The sequence below is a fragment of the Acomys russatus genome, chromosome 14 (genome assembly GCF_903995435.1).
Source record: "Acomys russatus chromosome 14, mAcoRus1.1, whole genome shotgun sequence".
NCBI lineage: Eukaryota > Metazoa > Chordata > Mammalia > Rodentia > Muridae > Acomys > Acomys russatus.
The window spans coordinates 30313212-30335864 of NC_067150.1; the positions used below are offsets into that span (position 1 = coordinate 30313212).

At 47.4% G+C, this 22653-nt stretch overlaps 2 protein-coding genes across 5 annotated transcripts in view; both read left to right on the forward strand.

Moving 5' to 3' along the window:
- Positions 1–5453, forward strand: part of Msantd2 (Myb/SANT DNA binding domain containing 2) — a 37778-nt gene extending 32325 nt beyond the window's left edge. For all 4 annotated transcript variants that reach the window (XM_051156186.1, XM_051156188.1, XM_051156190.1 and 1 more), the window contains one exon: positions 3948–5453. In XM_051156186.1, coding sequence (XP_051012143.1) covers positions 3948–4800 — 853 coding nt within the window. In that variant the 3' untranslated portion in view covers positions 4801–5453. The remainder of the gene's footprint in view (positions 1–3947) is intronic.
- Positions 5454–10145: 4692 nt separating this feature from the next.
- Esam (endothelial cell adhesion molecule) lies at positions 10146–21941 on the forward strand. Its single transcript, XM_051156194.1, has 7 exons — positions 10146–10362; positions 13578–13768; positions 15966–16170; positions 16334–16489; positions 20414–20536; positions 20814–20940; positions 21187–21941. Exons 1-7 carry the CDS (start codon positions 10293–10295, stop codon positions 21503–21505), a joined length of 1191 nt encoding a protein of 396 aa, XP_051012151.1. The 5' UTR covers positions 10146–10292; the 3' UTR covers positions 21506–21941.
- The last annotated feature ends 712 nt before the right edge of the window (positions 21942–22653 follow it).

Here is a 22653-nt window from a genome sequence, read left to right on the forward strand (position 1 = left end):
ATTCAGGAACATGGAAGTTTCCCCCAAATCTGTACTCATTATCCTGCTCTTCAAAAGCAGGTTTTAAACCCAAATCAGTAAACCTAAAGCCATGTATTATTGAAAAGTAGTTGTCCTTTTAAGATTGTGATATCAAAGTAGAAAAGAGAAAAAACTGCTAGTTTAAATTTTGAACTGTTAGACTGGCGGTGGTGATGCACACCTTTAATCCCAGCACTTGGGAGGCAGGGGCAGGTGGATTGAAGTGAGTTCGAGACCAGCCTGGTCTACAAAGTGAGTCCAGGATAGCCAGTGATACACAGAGAAACCATGTCTTGAAACAAAACAAAAAATTGAATTGTTACTGTACATGCACGCATGCTGGCGACAGTGCATTTTTGGAGGTCAGAGGGCAGCTGTGTGGAGTGGCATCTCTCCTTTCCCCTTTTCATGAGTCCCGGGGGTTGAACTCAGGTCATCTGGCTGACAGCAGAAGGGCTTTACCTTCTGAGCCATCTCACTAGCCCTGGCAAATGATTCTTAAAGTGAGTTATTCCAAGTCCGTACTTTTAAATCTCTATTTCTCCAAAAGAAGCCTCTGGATTTGTAACTAAAATGCCCCATGTCTCCCAAATAGCCACTTCAGGGGATGGTCATTTGATGTAACCAGGATGAATACATAAATCACAGAGTTGTCACTAGCTTTAAATCCTGGAACTCTTTTGGCATTCGAAGCCAGGAAATGGGCAGTTCTCAGCAACTACTCAAATAACTACGGTGCCAAATTGCTCTAAGCTTCTGAAACACCCTCGTGCTAAGGATAGCAGGACTCTTGTATGCTCTGTCCCCTGCTGCTCTTTCTGTGGGTGCCAGCTCAACTAAGGAGTGATAGGTCCTGAAGAGCTTCCAGTAGGCCATTTACTTCTCAAGTCTAGGACTTCTAAAATTCCTTGCAGTGTGTAACTAGTGCTCAGAGTGTGAAGTGTTGAACAAAATATAAATATCTTGATCTGGTTCTGTGGGTGCGCCCCCCTCTCCCTCTCCCTCTTCCTCCTTCTCCCATTCTCCCTCCCCCTCTCCCTCTCCCTCTCTCCCTCAGCATCTGTGGGGTTAATTAACTAACTGATCCATGTTTCATAAAATGTACTCACCTAATCTCATTTCATTCCCTTTTGTTTTCTAAGTGTCTGCCTTATGCAAGGCATTAAGATAAATCAGTGAGCAAGATGAACAAAAGTCTGCCTCTTAGTGTAGTCTTCCTTGAGATCAACAAAACATGGAGATATGGCTTAGTGGTTAAGAACACCTCCTATAAAAGCATGCAGATAGGGGGGTGGGGATTTAGCTCAATTGGTAAGGCCTTGGGTTTGGTCCTCAGCTCTAGGAGGGGAAGAGCGTGCAGATAGGAGTTCAAATCCTAGCACCTATATAAAAAAGCTGGCCATGATCCTGTTCACACCAGGAAAAGTAGCTGGAGATGGAACCAGGAGGATCTTTGGGGTTGGTGGCTGTCTATCTACTTAAAAAATGAAAGCTCCAGGTTCATCGAGAGACAGCGCCTCAGAGGTACACAGCTAAGTGTGGTAGAGGAGGATACTGGATGCCCTCTTCTGGCTTCACACACACACACACTTTAAAAGAAGTTTCAAAACAATCTGATGGTTATGAAAGGCAATTTTTCTTTGAGGCATATCTGCCTCAGGAAGCATCACAACTGAACATTGTAAGTGATGGAGTGAGCTCTTCATGGTCCTTGAGCAGAGAAGTGGTTCCCAGGAATCCAGCGCTTTCCTTTAGGTGCTTACATGGGCACCTGAGAAGAGTCCAAGCGAGACTTGTGGGTATAGGATAGACCTGTGGCACTCGAAGGGTCCCAAGAAGCAGCTGGTAACACAGTGATACCTCTTTGCATCTTGCACAGTCAGGCCAGGCATAGTTAGGCCAGACTGTGGGTCTGTGGGACCTCTCTACAACACTCCAAAGCTCTTCTCCTGGAAGACACGAGATTTTGTTTTGTTTTTGTTTTTCGAGACAGGGCTTCCCTGTGTAGCCTTGGCTGTCCTAGACTAGCTTTGTAGACCAGGCTGGCCTCAAACTCACAGCGATCCACCTGCCTCTAACTCCCAAGTGCTGAAATTAAAGGTGTGCACTACCACGCCCAGCTAAGACATGAAATTTTAAAGAGAAAGTCTGAAGGACTGTGATGTGATCCCTTTTGAAAACGAGCAGAGGACTAGAGAGAAAGCTCAGCTCAGTGATTAAGCAAGTGCACGGTGCACTTGCAGAGGCCTCAAGTTGAGATTTCAGCACTTACATATACTCCCTGCCCCCCTACACATAAACAGTAATAACAAAAAAAGTACTCTTAGTAAATCTACTTTTCTTGGTTGTGAGTGTGGTGTAAGCACTTTTCTCGGTTAAACTTATAACTGATTTTTTTTTTAATGTAACAACTTGATTTCCAAGTTAATATCTAATAAGCCAGTCTTATTGGCCATATTTGAGAAACAACTTGGTTTTTGTTTTAGGGGAGGGGAGCAGGGTCTCTACATAGTCTGGGTTGTGCTGGAACACACCACGTAGATCAGGCTGGCCTTGAACTCACAGAGATCCAAGTGTCTTAGCCTCCTGAGTGCTGGGATTAAAGGTGTATACCTCCATTCCCAGTGAGAAACAACTTATACTTGCATCTATGTAAATTACATAAAGTATCAGTCAGTACATAGCGTGTTCTATGTTAATCTGCTAATTATGTAAGTTATAATTGAAGCATTTCTGTAATTTCACCTTTAATGTGTTAACTTAAAGCTGGGAGTAGTAATCCGTTCATATTAACGCATTTCACTGGAGATAGCTTATTACTCTTGTTTTAGACCCTTAGTCATAACCACTTATTTTCTTCCACCACATTTGTAAAAAAATTACTGACTCTCATACATGTCATATTAAAAATTAATGTGTCATTTGAGGCAGCACTGGTGCTTTGTTAAAGTATCCTTGGCTTTTTGGCACTTTGGTCTGAAGACCACTACAAAGGCTGTGATAGCCACTTTTAAAAAGTTCACGCTCCACTGGATGCCATGGTGCACACCTTTAATCCCAGCACTCGGCAGGCAGAGGCAGGAGGATATCTTGAGTTCAAGGCCAGCCTGATCTACAGAGTGAGTTCCAGGACAACCAGGGCTCCATAGAAAAAACCCTATCTTGAAAAATAAATAAAGAAGCTGGAGAGATGGCTTAGAGATTACGAGCACTGGCTGCTCTTCCAGAGGTCTGGAGTTCCATTCCCAGCAACCATATGATGGCTCATAATCACCTATAATGAGATGTGGTGCCCTCTTCTGGTGGGCAGGCACACATGTAGGCAGAACATTGTATACATAATAAATAAATAAATCTTTTTAAAAAACAAACAAACAAACAAACAAACAAAAAAACCATGGCCCTGGTTTGGGTCAGTGACATGGCTTAGTGGGTAAAGTACTTGTTCAAAACTGAAAGCCCGAGTTCAGTCCCCAGAATGTGTAGGGACACGGGAGGAGAGAGGTGAATCCAGCTTTCTTCTGACCACCACACAAACAGCAATTCACGGACTATGGTTTCTGAAATCTTAAGAGTATGTGTATTTATATTTATTAAAATTGATACAAGATTGTAAAAAGCAGTTTGTTTTTAATCCTAGGAATTTTATGGGTTATTTCTTATATTTACTGCAGTGACCTGTCCAGTGTGGAAGCCTTTGAGGTGTGGGTATTTAAGTGTAACAATTCACTCTTTTTTTGGGGGGGGGCGGTTCGAGATAGGGTCTCTCTGTGTAAACAATTCACTCTTATTGGCTGTATTTTACATTCTAGTGACTTCCATAGTGGGCAGTCTAGGTATTGAACGTTTCCATTATCATAGGAAATTCTGTTAGACATTGCTGCTCAAGGCACTTGAAGAATTTGACTGTTGGTTTCTCTTTCTAGGAAGCGAGACACAATGCAGAATATTGTACAGATTTTGGAGTCGGTGCAGTTGAAATGGGAATTGTTTCAGAGCTGGACAGACTTTTCAAGGCTCCATCTTTCCAATAAATTGGCCATTTTTGGAATTGGCTATAACACCCGCTGGAAAGAAGATATCCGTTACCACTATGCGGAGATCAGCTCACAGGTGCCCCTTGGCAAGCGCCTCCGGGAGTACTTCAACTCTGAGAAGCCCGAGGGGCGGATCATTATGACCCGAGTGCAAAAAATGAACTGGAAAAATGTTTACTACAAATTCTTAGAGATCACCATTAGTGAGGCTAGGTGCCTGGAGCTGCACATGGAGATTGACTGGATACCCATCGCCCACTCCAAGCCAACCGGTGGGAATGTTGTTCAGTATTTATTGCCAGGAGGGATTCCTAAAAGCCCAGGCCTTTATGCCATTGGCTATGAAGAATGTATTGAGAGGCCTCTCTCACCAGATGTGGAGCGCCATGCCCTGGACCCAGGAAAAGAGGGCCGGGTTGACATGGAAACCCTCTCAGCACAAGCCCCTTTACAGGTGGAGGTAGAACCGCCCCGGATCACCTACTGCTACCTCGGTATCGCTGAAGTCAGGACTCTTCAACAGTGCTTATTTTTACACTTCCAAGCAAATACCAAAACCTTCAGTAAAGATTGGGTTGGTATTAATGGGTTTTTGTCTCAGAACTGTATTGTGGATCCGGGAGTATCCCCCAAATCCATCTATATCAAATTCGTAGAAGTTGAGAGGGATTTTCTGTCCGCCGGCTCATTAGTTGAGTGCCTGGAAAAAGCCATTGGATACCCCTTAAAATTTAACAACTGAGTGTCATCCTTCATAAGGATTTGGGCTTGTGCAGTCTTCTCCGTTCCTCCCATTACCCAGACTACCCCACCTCCAGATGCTGCCATCGGACTCTTCATGGGAGCTCTTTCCACGATGAGACCAATACAACCTCTAAGAAACCATAATAGACTCTGGGCAGAAAAAGCAGACCTCACCTGAAATGCTCATTTTGAGCAAGCAGGTCTTGCATGGTGGGTCAGTTCTTTTTTAAAAAAAGAAAACATCAATTTTTAAGTGGAGTTTAGAGCCTTGGTATAAACAAATGTAGTTACATTCCATATTGGACAAAACTTATACTTTGAGTTTCATATGAAATTGAAAATTGTATTTTTTTCACAATGTTTCATTTTTACACATCTCTATAAGTATTATTTACAACCTTGAATAAATAAGCAATAGATAATGACAAGTAAATCTTGAGTCACAGTAAATAAGGCTGTTTTTCAATATTACCTTTAGCTACTATTGTATATAATTTAGAGTTTCATTTTTCACCGAACCAAGTGTTTTGCTATTTCCAATCAGTGTTGCCTGCAAAGACTTTTGTTTATGTGATGTACCGACTTTTATGGTTGTGTTGCCATTTAAACTTAAAAAAGGAAGAAAAAAAAATTAAAGGAATTCCTGACTTCTTGGGTGTGTGAGTTGAGCTTTTTGTAGCAGAGTGTAACTGCATTGGTTGTGGAGAGTATGCTTGGCTTTGCTGTGAGAATGAACAAGCCAAGGCTGGGGTGTGGCCCAGCAGTAGTGCTTATCTGGAAACCACAAGGCCCTGGGTTCTAACCCCAATACTGGAAAGAAAAGAAGAAAAAGAATGACCAGACCGTTGTCCCCCCCCCCACCACCAATAAAAAACAACCCCCCCCCAAAAAAAAAACCCCACTCTATTTTCTCTATGTATTAACAATGACCATAGCCATTTCTTGTCAGAGTTCCAGAAGTCATTAGAAATCACACTGTGTTTTTTACTAGAAAATAATGATATTCCTTCTGACTTTAGAAGTTTAAATTTGTAAGACACTTTGCCTCCTCATCTTTTTCTTAGTAATTGGGGTAAGTCACCTAAGTAGTGAAAGGACAAACTTGTTGCCATCTTTCTGTGTCTAAAAAAAGAAAATGAGGATCCAGTAGAAATACAGTGCTAATGATTTTGAGGTGTGATCCATGAGAGAAGGAAATGGACGGTGTCAGTCCATCAGGTAATGACTCGTGCATATGCCTTTTCTGAGATTGCCGAGGCTCCACTTGTAAATCAGTACACGTAGCTAAGGATAAACTCTAGTAGCCAAGGGTCACTTTTGTCTGGTGGCAGGGACTTGCTAGTTTGGGTTATTTATCTTTAGTGGTTCCTCAGCGCCAATCAGATGTTCTGCTTTAAATGGGCAGCAAATCCAGATGAGAACTCTTTAAGTCCTGATTTTCTATACTGTTGAAAATAAAATCACAAGCCAGATATAGTGGTGGTCCTTTAGTCCCAAGCACTTGGGAGACAGAGGAAGATCTCCGGCTTTGAGGGCAGCCTGGTCTACAGAGCAAGCTCCAGGACAGCCAGGGCTACACAGAAAAACCTCATCTTGAACTAAAAATAAAATAAAATTGCATATCTTAAAATATTCTTTCCCACAACCCACAAAATGATGTCAAATCAGTGATTTCTCCCCTTATTCTGATACCACTTGGTTATTTGATGCTTACATGTTTTTCTAGTGATCTACAGGGGTTTTGGTTTTGGTTTTGGTTTTTTGAGACAAGGTTTCTCAGTATGACAGCTCTCTGGAACACTCTCTGTAGTCTAGGCTGGTCTTGAACTCACGGAGCTCCACCTGCCTTTGCCTCCCAAGTACTAGGATTAAAGGTGTGTGCCACCACAGCCCAGCCAAGGGTTTTGCTTTTTTTGTTGTTGTTGTTTTTCTTTTTTGTTTGTTTGGTTTTTTTTTTTGTTTTGTTTTTGTTTGTTTGTTTGTTTTTGCTTGTTTGTGAAGACAGGATTTCCATGTGTAGCCCTGGCTGTCCTGGACTCACTTTGTAGACCAGGCTGGCCTCGAACTCACAGTGATCTGCCTGCCTCTGCCTCCCGAGTGCTGGGATTAAAGGCGGACGCCACCACGCCCAGCTTGTTTTTCAAGGCAGGGTTTCTCTATATAGTTTTGGCTATCCTGGACTCGCTTAGTAGACCAGGCTAGGATTACAGGTGTGAACCACCGCACCTGGCTTGTGATCTAGACTTTTTAACAACTGGGATAGTTTGTGTTATTTGATTCTGAGATACAAAGAGTTACCTTTTTTCTAATGTAAGCTGCTAAAAATAGGTGCCACTTCGGGGAGAGCATAAATGCTCATAGCATGAAGTTTGTATGTAGGGGTCTTAGGAGGTTCTTGTGAGTTTACACTCTAGTTCTTATTTAACCAATTTACAGCCTGGTCGAAGCTCCCTTCCCTCCTCCCCATCCTACCCATATCCGTCTCCCTTCTTCTTTTCCCCTTCTCTCAGGAGAAAGGGAGGTCTTTCATGGATACTAACCCACCCCGGCCAAGTCACAGCAGGACTAAGCATCCTCTCCTACTGAGGCCAGAGAAGGGAACCCAGCTTTGAGAAAGGGATCCAAACGCAGGCACCTGAGTCAGAGACAGTCCCCACTCCATGTTAGGGGACCCACATGAAGAACAGGCTACACATCTGCTACATATGTGTAGGGGGCCTAGGTCCAGCCCACACATGCTCTTTGGTTAGTGGTTCAGTCTCTGTGAGCCCGCATGGTTTTTTTTTTTTTTGTTTTTGTTTTTTTGTTTGTTTGTTTGTTTTTTTCATTTTACAGCTGGGCAGTGGTGGCCCAGCACTCGGGAGGCAGAGGCAGGCAGATCGCTGTGAGTTCGAAGCCAGCCTGGTCTACAAAGCAAGTCCAGGACAGCCAAGGCTCTGTTAACAGAGAAACCCTGTCTCAAAAAACAAGACAAAACAATTCTATTTTACATGTATGAATGTTTAGCTTGAATATATATGTGTAGCACATGTGTGCTTGGAGGTCAGAAGAGAGCATCAGATTCCCTAGTACTGGAGTTACGTGATGGTTGTAAACCACCAGGTGGATGCTGGGAATCCAACTTTTGTCCTCTGCGAGACCAGCAAGTACTCTTTTAACTACTGAGACATCTCTCCAGCCCAAATTATAAATTCTTTGAGACGAAGTGTGTTTGAGAGAAGCCTATGAAAGTATGAACTTAGCTTGCACAATCAAATGTTTAGGTAAGCAGTTCTTAGCACAGGTATGTGCGAATGTCGAGTTTTACACCATAACAGAGACATAGCTACCTTCAAAAGCATCTGAGCCAGAACTCGTGGGGTGCAAAAGAGCTGCATTCCTCACGCCTTGACTTCCTCGTGGTCAGACGTGGTTGGAATAGGAGATAGGGCAATTCTTTGGGGTAAAAGCCTGAGAATGCTGTGTCACATGGAGACAGTCACTCCGCTCAGATCCTTGTGGCTTTGCTGTGCCAGAGTTAAGCACTTTTGGGAAGCAGCTTCTGGGCAGGGACAGGCACACGTTTGTCATCAGATGCTTGAGTGTCAGTGGACTAGAACCAAGGCTTTGTCCTCCCTGGTCCAGAAACAAAAGTGTTTTCAAGATGTGCTTATAGGGCTGGAGAGATGACTCGGTGGTTGAGGGTGTTGTTTCAAGACCACTGGGGTTTGTTTGGTTACAAACACTCAAAACCGACTGTCAACCCTAGTTCCAGGGGAGACAACACCGTCTTCTGGCCTCTACAGGCACTAGATGCACGTGATGCAGACATACATGGAGGCACAATGCCCACAAGCTTTTTTTTTTAATGCTTATAATATTTACAAAAATCTAGACAAATTTGAGTTTGATACCCTAGAAAAAACTAAGCCAGCCCACCTGCACTACCTACCACCTTTTGACAGTTTCAAAGTTTGAAGGTCTCCGTCCCTTGGCTGAGCTGCCAAGAGGTAGATTCCAGAGATGTCAGGAGCAGTCTAGTGTTTGGACAGGCATTTTGTAGAGCCGCTGCATGACGGGTATTTTAAGAGGAGCCAGGCTGGCTGCACTGGGAAGACGCAGCTGCAGAGGTTCTACACGGAGGAAAAGCCAGTGCACGATGCTGGAAGCTGGTGGAGTTTGCACAGATGAAGAGCCCAGTCTGCTTCTACTACCTGACAACTCTGCTCCCTACGAACAGGCCACGCCAGTCATCCGTGGTTATGCTTTCCGTCCTCCGTGAACTTTGTTCAGTGCCAAAGCTCTGCCCAAATATTTGAAGCATCTTTAAAATTTATTTCTTGACCATTGGGCAAAGGCAAAAACCAGTGCGTGCCCTGCTGAAGCAGCCTTCGGCCAACAGGGGGCGCAGAGGTGCCTCCACCGAATTACGTGGGAGGGGTGTGGGTTTAAAATTAAATTCACAGCAGAAAGATCTAGTCCTGGGAATTAAAGGATCAGAGCTGGCCTAAGCCGTTCACTGAAAGGATGCGCGGCTGCGAAGACACCAGTGGCTGTACAGAGGAAAGGAAATTTTTATCCCGTCCCCCCCTTGCAGCTGCTCCCTCCTCTCCAGTCAGCATTAAGTTCCCAGATGAGAAGCTGGGGACAGTTTGCCTCAGTTTCCTGCTCATCTACCTTGTACCCATCTTCCGTGTTCACAGCAATGAGGCAAAGGGTCGGGACTCCCTCAGGCCTTGGTTTCTGGAGCTCTGGAGATCCTGCCCCTCTCACGCCCTAGGAGAAGGAAGGAAGGCCCGTAGCGACGAGCGGATATCGGACGTCCTCCCCCTGCCCCCTCTCCGAAGCCTCGGGCCTGAGTCGCGCTGAGAGGGGCCTGGAGGAAAGTTCGAATCCCCATTTTGGCGGCTGCGCCTGGCCCACATGATCCCGCACTTCACACACACTTCCTCTGAGAAGGCTTCCCAGCTTAGGCTGAGGACTCAGCACCCCAGGGTTGGAGCGGGCGATCTGACCTCAGCTACGGGGCTTTTAGTGTCTGATGAGAGTGGGTCCTAGATTTAGGTTAGTTCCCCATTCCTCCTTTGTCACCTCAATGCCCGACACCTGCTCAGGAGGTGTATATGACTCAGGATGTAATTCCTTCTTGCTCCCTGATCTGGTTCATGGGGTGCCACGACTTCTCCGATCCCAGTCTGAAGAACAGCAGGGTGGAGGCCGCTGGATCCGACTAGGAGAGCCCTCCTCCCCACCCCACCCCCCCCCCCCCCCTGCGGGTCACTAGCGCGCCGCGCCCGGTAGGACGGTGACCTCTCCACCCCCTTTGAATGCCCCGCCCCGTGTCCAGTCGGTCTCCACCCCACCTCCCCATCCGCACACCCGCAGAGTTGGGCTGGAGCCACCCGTGTCAGTAGCCTGGTTCCCGTGCAGGTTCGGGTTACCGCCGCTCACCCATAGCACCTGTGGACACTGTGTCCCAATTGCCCCGACTACTCCGGGCCAAGGAGGGCCATGGTTCTTAAAGCGGGAACCCCCGAGACCAGCTTGTTGCGGATTTTGTTCCTGGGACTGAGTACCCTCGGTGAGTCAAACCTCGGCCCTGGAGGGTCTTTGATCAGGTAAATCTGACCCTGGGACGGACTTTGGGGAGAAGGTTGGACGAGACTTTTGCTTGACAGTCTTGTCTTCCCTCATCCTCCAATTCTGACCATCACTAGTTGGTGCTCCCTTCTATGGCTAGAACGACTCTCAGCTTTGGTTTGGGGTGCGGGATTGGGGAGGAGGATAATGGCATCTCCAGGCAAGGCCTCTGGGATGAGTTGCGGGAGCTATTCCTGTCTACTCGCCACCCCCACTCCTCACAGCTGGATAGGCACTAGATGAAACGGCGACTAAAGAGCTTAAGGACTTAGTTCCAGTCCCCCCTGCAACCCTGGAGCCGATGTGAGAGATCCCTAGGGGAATGCTTGGCGTTCAGCCTTGACGCAAGTACTTTTAGTCAGTACTTCATGTCACAGCGTTTCCCCCCACCAAGTTCCTTTCTTTCCCTCTTGCTTCCTGCCCTGGAAATCAAAGGAGGTGCCCTCAAAGCCTGACCATTAGGTCATTTGGACACAGGAAATTCGGGAAGAGGTCAAATGCTGAGACGAGTCACAGCACATACGTCAGGTCTACCATCATCCTTATCTTTTCTCAGATCTGAAGGGACAAGGAAAATAGGGAGAGGGTGCCAAAGGGTCCCGGAGGAAGGAAACTTCCTGAACCAAGTGCTTGGGCAAGCTCCCTAGGGCACCTAGCTTCGGCAGGAGCTGAGTGTAGCCCAGCGGTTTAATTTGAGAGAAAAGACTCAGTAAGAACTAAGTCCATTATAAGCTACCTCACCCCCAGGCGGGTTTGCTATCTCGGTTTGGAATCCTCTGCTTCAACTCCTTTCTCAGGCTAGAGGAAGTCAGAGCAAGCAAGACATGCTAGAATGCAGAGTATAATTCAGTGGCATTAATGGAGATCTCCTTGTTCCTGCCCACAGTCTCTGCCAGCCCTGGTCTCTGTGCTAGTGATGTAGAGGGCATGAAATCTTAAGGTCCCCAGATGGAGTCTCAAGAGATTCCGCCCTTCCTAGCGGGTCCAAAGCACGGAGAGCTTCCTGTTCCTTCAGCTTCTCGGCTCTGCCTTTGCATCTTCAGCATCAGCTTGTTTCTTTTCTGCATTCTTTCTCAACTTGGCCCTTACCTTGTTGAGGGGGGGGGCAGTGTGGGTCTCCAAGCAAGAGAGGAAAAACCTATATTGGCTGCCTGGGCATCACGGCCATCCTCTGCTGGTCACCCCTGCCATCCTCTGCTGGTCACCCCTGCCATCCTCTGCTGGTCACCCCTCCTTTTTCTCTTTCAGCTTTGAGTCTTAGTTGGTCCTATCAAAGACCCAGAGCCTATGTTGCTACCTATGCCATGAAAGTTGCCCTTCTTGGCCTCTGGAGGGTTAAATGTGCTCATCGCTCCTGGGGAAGGCAAAAGGCAGCAAGGCCCTCCTGCTCAGAACTGCCCCTGGAGCGTGAGAAGTCCACAAGGGGAGTTTCTCAGAGAAAGAGGGAAACTAAAAATAGTAGCCCTGGGGAACAGGGCCCATTCGCTCTGCTGAGGCCCTTGGCCTGCTCTCCCACTCTGATCTCAGATTGGACCAAATGATGCTGTTCTTGAGCACCTCCGGAATCCGTTGGAACTCAGCTACTCCCCATTTTTCTCTTTGTGCGGCACTTAGTTACCAAAAGGTCTGACCAGGTTGGGTGGCTTCTGTTCGAAGTGATACTACAGCAGAAGGCTGGGAAATCTCAAGATCTCTAGCACGCCTCGAAGCAGCTGTGTCCAACCCGGCACCTCACCCACGACACCCCCCCGCCCCACTTTGAGAACTTCAAGTGCAAAACCTGCAAGAGGCATCTAGGGTGCCCTTGGCAAGGGACGCTCCGGTCCATCTGGGGAAAGACACTTCCCCCCCCCCCTCCATCCCCCGTTACTGGCCTTACTTCCCAGAAAGCTGGGCAAAGTGGCTGCCGCCAGGAGTCTCCAGGTGCGCCTGGCGGTAGCGGAACGACCTGCAGGCGGAGTCTTTGGAGGGAAGTGGAGCTTCTCAAGGTGGGGTTGTTTTTGCCTTGCAGAGCCTCCGGTCTAGCCGCCCCGCTTCATTGTCTTCTGTCTTATCGGCCGGCGCAAGTTTCCTGCTCCGACCGCAGGGACCCGCCAGGAAATGTCAGGGGTGGGGGATGCCACGAAGGACAAGGAATAGGGGTGGGGGCCTCAGTTAAAACGCGGCCGGGAAGCGATGGGGGCGGGGGTGTTGGTGGAGGCACGCATCCTGGCTCGGTGGGTTCTGGGTCTGCGGGACCTTCCGTCTGCCTTTGCCAGTGCAGACAGTCCGCAGCTTCCGAGCTCCGGCCGCCCGCTCACCTTCCCCAAGATAGCTGCTTGTCCTGTGTGCAGTGCTATCCTCCGGAAGAGCAGGGCCTAAGAAGTGAGCCGCCGGCGTCCCCTGGCTCCGCTCTGTACTAATCCAGAGTTATTTCCCTAAAGGCTTTAGCAGTCTACCCCCGCTCGCCTCTCCGAAGGGGAAAAAGCAAGTGTTCTGGGCAATGCAGTGCCATCAGTGTCCTCCTAACCGAAGGAGACATTCCCGTCTACCCGTGGGAAGACTGTCCACACCTCCCATCCTGAAACTCCCTGCAACCCAGAGGTGTTTTGCTTTGGTAACCAGGACCCCAAAAGTGTTCTTGAGGGTTTGGCTGAATCTCAGACGTGCGTTTTCCTAGGGAGCTGACTTAATAGGACTGAGGGGGAGGCTCAGGATTCCCCCAGTTACCAGCAGGCTCAAGAGCTGAGGAGTGCAGGGCTGGTGCTGGCTATCCCGGGTTCAGAAAGAGCCGCGGGGTTAATGAGTAACTGTGCTCCACCCACTGCGATCTGCCATCCGGTTGAGACCTCGGGGCGGGAGTCCGGGTGACCTGAACTGGCATCTCCATTCTCCCTTGCCTTTTACCAAGGAGACTGAAGGAGCGAGTGTGTTATGTCGGGTGTGGATCAAAAGTAGGTCTGCTCAATTTTGTTCCTCTGGATTAGAATAAATTCATAGAAATGTGGTCCAGTTCGCCCCCCCCCCCCGCCCTCCCTAGAAAAGTGATGAGGAGCAGGACCCCGGAAAAGAAGTTCTCCAGGCTTGGTCCTCAAGTGACAAGTTTCCCCCTTCAAGCAAAAGGTATTAGGCAGGCAGCCAGCCCTAGGAGCTCACACCTCCTTGCTGTATTTTCAGCTTCCTTCTCACTGGCGCAGCTGAAGGTGCACGTGCCCACAGGCCTTTACAAACTGGAAGCTGTAGAGGGAAAAGAAGTGGTGCTCCCTGCCTGGTATACGGTGACACGGCAGCAGGAGTCTTCGTCCCACACCCGGGAGGTGTCCGTCCTGAGTTGGTTCTTTCAACAAGAAGGAAAGGAACTAACCCAGGTGAGAGGAAACTCTTAGCGAATGACAATCGAGGCATGTAGGAATAAGCTGTCCAGGGATGAGGACAGAGGACAATTTTATAGGGAAGAGAAGACCGCCTCAGCAGTATTAGTGCTGGCTCTCATTGTAAAGTCCAGTACACAAACTGTGGTAAAAACACAGAGGTAGGTATGGGGTGTGTGTGGGTAGGGCTGAGGATAGAAGAAACACCAAGTGAGTAAAACACAACCTTTTTGTTATTGGAGACCTGGTCTCATCCTGTATACCCAGCTGACCTCAAAACTTAGAGACCTGCCTGTCTCTGGCTCCTGAGTGCTGCGATTGAAGGCAGGGGCCCACCATGGGCCTGCATCACTAATTTTAAAAGCTCCACTCACTGTGTGCTAACATTTTCCGGGCTGGAGATACTGGGAAACACAGACCACATCTCTTCCTGGATCCATCTGCCTTCTAAACCATTCCCCTTTTCCTTTTTAAAGCAAAATTTATCATCATCATCATCATCATCATCATCATCATCATCATCATCATGACGCTTGTGTATGAGTGGGCTTGTGTGGACCATGGTGCTAGTATGGAGGTCAGAGAGCAACTTTTAGGAGTCAGTTCTTTCCTTCTGTCTTTATATGACTTCCAGGAATTGAACTCAGATCACAAGGCTTGGTGGCACTGTTTTTATAAACAGCAAGCCACCTTGTTTTCTCCAAACTTCCCACTTCTTCATATCTGTGAAAGGCAGTATGGTCACCTTCCACCACTTGACATCTCTGGTCCTCTGGCATGCTTGTCCTTCGAGCGTGAAGATCTGAGTTCAATGTCCAGACTGAACTGGCTCTGGACTGGCCCTCGGCGATTCTTTTATCCAAAAGCTAGTGTGACCATTTTTCAGATTCCGTCACTTGTATGGACTGATTCCTTGCACCTTCTTAGAAAATGTATTCAAGGAAGTCATTTTATCTTGTTATGTTGTTTTCTCCCCCCCCCCCTTGTTTGTTTTGTTTTGAGACAGGGTCTCTCTCTACAGCCCTGTCTGTCCTGGAATTCACTATGTAGAGCAGGCTGGCCTTGAACTTGGGCTTGTTTTGTTTTGTCTAAGACAGTCTCATACAGTTCACTATGGCCTTAAAAATCCCAGTTCTCTTGCCTCTGTCTCCCAAGTGCAGGGATTGTGGAGTGCTGGGTTTGGAACCTCGAACACTAGAGCAAGGCAGACACTCAACTCTAGTGCAATCCCTCATTTACATACGTTTGCGTGTACGTTCACATTTGTATGTGTATATACAGTGATGTGTGTACATGTGTGTGCATGCTCATGTGTACATGCATGTAAAAGCCAGAAATCAACCTTTAGGTGTCACTCTTCAGGTGCTGTCTACCCTGTTTTGGAGACAGGATCTCATGCTAGAAACCCTGAAGCTCACCTACTGGATTGTGTTGGCCAGCCAGCAAGTCCCAGAGACTACCTGTTTGTGGCTTTCCAGCTTCCGTGTTATAAGTGCTCCACCTATATGGTTCTATATTAGCTTCTAGAATATTTGTCAGGAGGGAAAAAGTAAAATGACGCTGGCCAATATAGTCTTTGCATATTTCGGAAGGGGTGGGAAGAAAGTCAGTTCTTAGGATGATTAGTCAGCCTCGACCTTGAGATGTTATAACTGTTCAAAGCAAGAAACTGAGAGCGTTTTACTCTTTTTTAAAATGTGGCCTTTCTTTCTTTCTTTCTTCCTGTTTATTTTATTTTTGAGACAGGATTTCTCTGTGTACCAGCCTAGAGTCACTTTGTAGAGCAGGCTGGCCTTGAACTCACACCGATCTGCCTGCCTCTGCCTCAAGCATGCACCACCATGCCTGGCCACCATACCTTTTTAAATTAAGAAACAAACAAACAAACAAACAGCTTTTTTTAGGTGTTACAAACTTGCAATTTACTCTTTCACATTGTCCTTTCCCTTCCCACTATGGTACTCCCCTAAAAGCCACCAAAAGAGCTGGAAAGATGTTCTACAGGGGAAGTGAAAACTGCCGTGTGTTGAGAGAGGGTGAGTGAGAAGATGAGTGAATGAAAAAATGGTTCCCGTCAGAAGGCTGGGTTCAAGTGAGGAGGCTGGGAAGAAGTCCATTTCGGAGGAGGGAGGCAGGCTGAGACAGAGGGTGCATCAGAGAGACTAGTAACGGATGCATGTCCTGTCCCCACTAGGTGTTGACCTATTTCAACGGAGCTTTGTCAAGTAACCCTCGAGTATCCCTTGTCCACCCTTTGCCAACACGGAATGTGTCCCTGCGGCTGGAGGCTGTCCAAGAGAGAGACTCTGGGACCTACGTTTGTTCTGTCAACGTGCAAAATGGTGACGGCAATGCGAGTGTGAACCATGACAGCAAAAGCATAGAGCTCAAAGTGCTGGGTGAGTGAGAAGGGCACAGCTCTGGATCCCGCCCCAGCCCCAGCACAGGGAAGTCAGGCAGGTCTCCCTCTCAAGTGATGAAATGTCAAATGACAAAAGAGATGGGGGAAAGAAGAGTCTGGCTCCTTAGGGTATGGATTTTAACCTATCTCCCCTTTTCTAGTTCCTCCAGCTCCTCCATCCTGTAGTTTACAGGGTGTACCCTACGTGGGGACCAATGTGACCCTGAACTGCAAGTCCCCAAGGAGTAAGCCTACTGCACAATACCACTGGGAGAAGCTGGCCCCGTCCGCCCAGGTCTTCTTTGGACCAGCCTTAGGTAAGGGAGTTGCTGCAGGTCACTGAGATAGTAGCTGAAGATGGGGCAGGATGAGAGGGGCCTCAGAGACTGGGGTGGCAAGGACAGGCATTACTGAAAGGGACCGGAAGAAGACATGGAAAGAGAGTGGGAAGATGTAGCCTTAGTATGTGCTGTGCCCAGTGCTTCCAGCGACTGTGTGTACTGTTACTGAGGTCTGGAGCCAAAGTGGCTTCTTCAAGTTTCAGTCCTGCCGCTCAAGAATGTTGTGACCCTGCTCCCATGCTCTTGTTTGTAAGATGAGATTTATACGCGCCAACTATAAAAAGTATTTGGTGTGTGTGTGTGTGTGTGTGTGTGTGTGTGTGTGTGTGTGTGTTGCTGGCAATTGAACTCAGGACCTTGGACATGAACGGCAGACACTCTGCCATGGACCCACACACCTAGCTTCTTGGTTTTGGACACAGTCTTACTACATAGCTAAGACTGGCCTTAAAATAATGATTCTTTTCTGCTTTAGACTCCTGAGTGCTGTGATTACATCACTCAACTCAGTTGCTTGGCAACTGGAATATTTTAAATATGAAACATTCAATGACTTTAGAAAATCATTACTAATTTCTAAGGCTCTGCAATAGTTTTTGATTGTCTAAAACAACAAGAGTTTCTTTTTCTTTTCTTTTCTTTTTCCCTGAGACAGCGTCTTGTTATGTATCTCTGGCTGACCTGGAGCTCACTATGTAGACCAGGCTGACCTCATACTTACAGAGAGGTCTGCCTGCTTCTGCCTCCCAAGTACTGGGATTAAAGATGTATACCACTACACCCAGCTTCATGAATATTGTGTTTTTTTTAAAGATCTATTTATTTATTTTATGTATGGGTACTCTGTTTTTCATGCACACCAGAAGAGGGAATCAGATTTCATTACAGATGGTTGTGAACCACCACATGGTTGCTGGGAATTGAACTTAAAACTTCTGGAAAAGCAGCCAGTGCTATAACCACTTCAATCTGGTACTTTCTCAGAAAATTGGGAATAGCTCTACCTCAAGACCCAGCTAAACCACTCGTGGGTATATACTGGAAAGATACTCCACCATACAATAAGGACATTTACTCAACTATGTTCATACCAGCTTTATTCATACTAGCCAGAAACTGGAAACAACCCAGATGTCCCTCAACCAAAGAATGGATAAAGAAACTGTGATGAATTTATACAATGGAATACTACTCAGCTATTAAAAACAAGGATATCTTTTGCAGAGAAATGAATGGAACTAGAAAAGACCATCCTGAGTGAGGTAACCCAGACCTAGGAAGATACATATGATTATATTCACTTATAAGCAGATTTTAGCCATGTAGTACAGGATAAACATACTACAATTCACAGTCCCAAAGAAAATAAGTAAGAAGGAGGACCCATTGGAGGAGGCTTAAATCTCATTCAGAAAAGGAAATAGAATAGACAGCAGAAGTGGTTGATGAGAGGGAACAAGGTAGGAGGACAGAAGGCCCGCAAGGTGAAGAGAAACCACAGGTGGAGGCATCTCTGTGAGAAGCTGGAGACCTAGGACAGGGTAGGCTTCTGGGAGGATAAGGGTTAACTCTAGTTGAGATTCTTAGTAGCAGGAGTCATAGAGACTGAAAAGGACACCATTTAACTAGACAGGACTCCTATTGGAGAGAGGGGAACACCAACCCACTTACAAAAACTTCAACCCAAAATTTACCCTGCCTACAAGATGTGGAGGGATCAAGATAGAGCAGAGACGAATGTCCAACCAATGCCTGGCCCAACCTGAGCCCCACACTATAGAAGAGAGCCTATCCCTGACACTATTAATGATACTCTGCTATGCTTTCATACAGGAGCCTAGCATGGCTATCCTCTGAGAGGCTCCACCCAGTAGCTGATCCAAACAGATGTGGAGACTTACAGCCCAACATTGAGCAAAGTGTAGGGAGTCTTGTGAAAAGGGAGAAGGGGGGGATAGAAGGACCTGGAGGTGACAGGAGTGCCACAAGACCAACAGAGCCAACTAAACAGGGCCCAGAGGGGCTTTTAGAGACTGAAGCACCAACCAAGGACCATGCATAGACTGGATCTAAGTCCCCTACACAGATGTAGCAGATGAGCGGCTCAGGCTTCATGTCGGTCCTCTAGTAAGGGGAGCAAGGACTGTCTCTGACATGGACGCAGTTGCTTGCTTTTTGACTACTCCCCCCTGGCAGGGCTGCCTCACCAGGCCACAAGGGAAGTGGACATGCTCAATTCTGATGTGACTTGATGAGCTGGGGTGGGTGTATTGGGGGAGGGGCTCCCCTTTACTCAGGTATAGGGTAAGGAGGATGGAGGAAGAGGGAGGAAGGGAGGGTGGGCTGGGAAGAGAAGAGGGCGCGGACTATGATCTCCATGTAAAGTGGGGGGTGGGTGGGAAGTGCCAGTGCTCTTAACCACTAAGCCATCTCTCCAGCACATATATATATATATACACACACACATATCCCTTCCCCCTGCACCCCCCCCCACCCAACAGGGTTTCTCTGTGTAGCTTTGGCTGTCCTGTACTCACTTTGTAGACCAGGCTGTCCTCAAACTCACAGAGATCTGCCTGACTTTGCCTCCCTGAGTGCTAGGATTACAGGTGTGCACCACCACACTCAGCCTTGATATTGTTTTTGAGGATACATTTTGAAGTATTACTCTAAATATTTTAAACAAGTTATTTATTGCTTCTTCTTCTTCTTCTTCTTCTTCTTCTTATTATTATTATTATTATTATTATTATTATTATTATTATTATTATTATTATTATGTGTGCACATGATGGATGTGTGAGCATGCATGCCATGCTTGAGGACAACATTGTGAAGTTGATTCTTTCCTTCTACTTTTTAGAAGGCTTGTGTGGCAAATGTCTTTACCTAGTGAACCATCTCACTGGCCGTAAAATATTACTTTAAAATATCAGTGGGGGAAGAGAAAGAAACAATTTAAGAAACAACACGAGGATAGTAAAGTGTTAATAACTACTGGATGTAGGCGCTGGGCATAAATATTTTTATTTTTTCCCCTTTTCTACTTTTCACTGGACCTACTTACTTTATTTTATTGGTGCCATGGATGGAACCCAGTGTCTTGCACACACTAAACATCAATTTTACTACTGAACTAAACTCCTGGGGCCCATTGGACTCCTTTTTTCAAATATAAGTTGAGTGTATGTGTGTGTGCAGGAACGTGTGTGTGTGTAGCCCGCTGTCGACTGTGAGTGGCATTCCCAGGAGCTAGCTACCTTAGTTTTTGAGACAGAGCTTCTCACTGGGATTTGCTTATGGTGGTTGGTCAGCAATTTTCTGAACTGTTTCTCTGGCCTCTCTTTTGAGCATTTGAACAATTAAATAATAGTTTTAAAAGGGCTCTGTGGACAGGTTTCTCGTGGAGGATAAGCTAGGACAGGTACAGAGTTTGAGCACAGAGTCAACAGCCAACGCATCAGCCGGCTTAGCCTGTGCACTCTTCTCAAGCCCATCTGGTAAGGAGTGGGATCCCTATTTTACAGATGAAGTGGGCACTCACAAGGGTCACATAGGCATTTGGGATCCCAGCTCTTCTAGTTCCTCGTCAAATGTTCTTTCTGTTCCCTCCCCCTCCTCACATTGCCTTTCAGAAATGTCAAAACAATGTTTTGGTTTTTCCTGTGTAGCACTTCCATTTAGAAATCAGTTGGGACCAGGGAGGAATACAAATGGAGCAGGCATTGAGCTAGCCCATCTGCAGAGCCCAGAGTGCGGCCGCATTCCTTCTACTCACTAGGCCACAGATAAGCAGTGACTCTCAGACTCAAAGAGGACATTCCAGAAATAGGGCACAGGATAGATGTTTTCTGAATGGAAACATCGGCCCTTGGGCTGATAGCTAAACTGTGTTCATAGATACCGTCCGTGGATCCTTAAAGCTCACCAACATTTCCACTGCCATGTCTGGAGTCTATGTCTGCAAGGCCCAAAACAAAGTGGACTTTTCCCAGTGCAACGTGACCCTGGAAGTGATGACAGGTCAGTGAGGGGTAAGTGTGGTAGAAGTATGGTCAGTGGGTGGCTTTGCAGGAAAGATGAAGCCTGCCTGCTGGTTCTCGTTGAACCATTACTAGGACTTGGACTTGGTCAAAGGCAGGGACAAATGTTTGGTGGCATCTAGCCATTTCCTACATGGCAGCCCTCTACCCCCATCCTAACAGAAAAAGGGAGAGTGCCATGGTGATAGTGGAGCAATGGGACTTGGGTGGATAATGAGCAGATAAGTGTCCCCTCTCTGAAACCGAGCATTTCCCAGGGTCTAAGGCTGCAGTAGTCGCTGGAGCAGTTGTGGGCACTCTCATTGGGTTGATGCTGCTGGCTGGACTGGTCCTGTTGTACCAACGCCGGAGCAAGACCATGGAGGAGCTGGCCAATGATATCAAGTAGGTGTTCCTGATCTTTGAGGAGGTGGGAACTCTTCCGACTTTTCTCTGGCATCTTGGAATTCGGGCCTCTCTCATTTTAGTGGAAAGATGGGCAGTAGCTGGAGCAATATTTATGGGAAGATTTAAAGGGAAAAAAAAGGGAGTTGGGGTGTGTGTGAGTAAGGAGAGCAGCAAGACAACCTTGTAGAAACTCTTCCTCCTTCCCCCTTTCTGCCTCTGATATGCTACTTATTTGATGACCAGGGAAGATGCCATTGCTCCACGGACCTTGCCTTGGACCAAAGGCTCAGACACAATCTCCAAGAATGGGACACTTTCCTCTGTCACCTCAGCACGAGCTCTGCGGCCACCCAAGGGTGCTTCTCCAAGACCTGGCACATTTACTCCCACACCCAGTGTGTCTAGCCAGGCCCTGCCCTCACCAAGACTGCCCAGGACAGATGGGCCCCCACCTCAGGCAGTAGCCCTGAGCCCAGGTGCAGTTTCCTCTTCTGTTCTGAGCCGCATGGGTGCTGTGCCTGTGATGGTGCCTGCACAGAGTCAGGCTGGGTCTCTCGTGTGATGGCCCAGGGACTCATTAGTTAGGTCTGGTGTTTCACCTTCCTGTAAAGGTCACCTGTGGCACAGAGGACTGTGTCTTGGGAGGATACCCATGCTCTAGACCTCCAGCCCTTTGCCCCTACCTCCTTTTATTGTTGGAACACTGGGCCTCATGGACCTGAGATTGGGGGTTGGAAGCAGGGAGGCTCCACCTCTTCCCTGCTTGTCTCTGTGAAGCCAGATGAATGCTGCTGAGATTGGCTACCCTCCAGGGGCTCCCGAGGAGACTGCCAGTCAGTGAGGCCCCTGGCTCTGTGATCTGTACAACACCCTTATCTAACGCTGTCCTTCGCTGCCCACTCCAGCTCCCTGTATTAATATAACCTGTCCTGCTGGCTTGGCTGGGTTTTGCTGGAGCAGCAGATAGCGAAGACATTTCTAATGAAACTAACTTGAAATTGATGGTTTTGTTTTTTTATATTTCAAATGTCAATAAAGATACATTGCATTTGCGTGGACAAGCAGTCAAGTCACTTTCTGCTAACTAGGGCCTCTCAGGAGTTGAGTTGCGGCAGGCTGTGAAGTAGATCCTACCTACTCAGGTGGTACGTCCAGAAAGCCTTACACAACTGCATGGCTTTCTGCCTTAGAGTTCTTCTAGGGTCTGTGGAGTGGCCATTCCCTGTTATGTGGAAAGAGAAGGTGCCAAGAGCCTGAGGCTAAGGGGCTCCTAACCTAGTCTGAACAGCAAGGAGGTGATAAGGAACTGGGGTGCTTCCCACTGAAACTTGGGGGCCCAGGGCTTGGGTCTCTAGATACTCCACTGCTCTTCCTCTACAGGATGGAGGAGAGGAACCTCACCTATGTCTCCTTTCCCATGCCACTGGGTCCTTAACACATGTACCACCCTTTGGATAGCAGTCCTCTTTGTCAATTGAAGAGAGACATATGGTGTCTTACAGGTTGATGTCCCTATACCACCTTGTTCTTTTTTTTACCAAGTGTGGGGCCTTCGGATCTCAGTTTCCCTGTCCCAGTGCCTCTGGGAATGGAGAAGTGGGTGTAGTTTCCCTGGAGAGACTTTTATCCCAGCAAGTGGTGGGAAGAGAATCTCTGAAGGGTCCAGGACAGCTTAGCTCCCAGGATGCATGCTCACTGCCTATGGTCCCC

Coding starts and splice junctions, on each gene's coding strand:
- Esam (XM_051156194.1), top strand. CDS start 10,293: ATGGTTCTTAAAGCGGGAACCCCCGAGACCAGCTTGTTGCGGATTTTG. Junction 10,363..13,577: donor CCTGGGACTGAGTACCCTCG/GTGAGTCAAACC, acceptor CTGTATTTTCAG/CTTCCTTCTCACTGGCGCAG. Junction 16,490..20,413: donor CTTCTTTGGACCAGCCTTAG/GTAAGGGAGTTG, acceptor CTGTGTTCATAG/ATACCGTCCGTGGATCCTTA.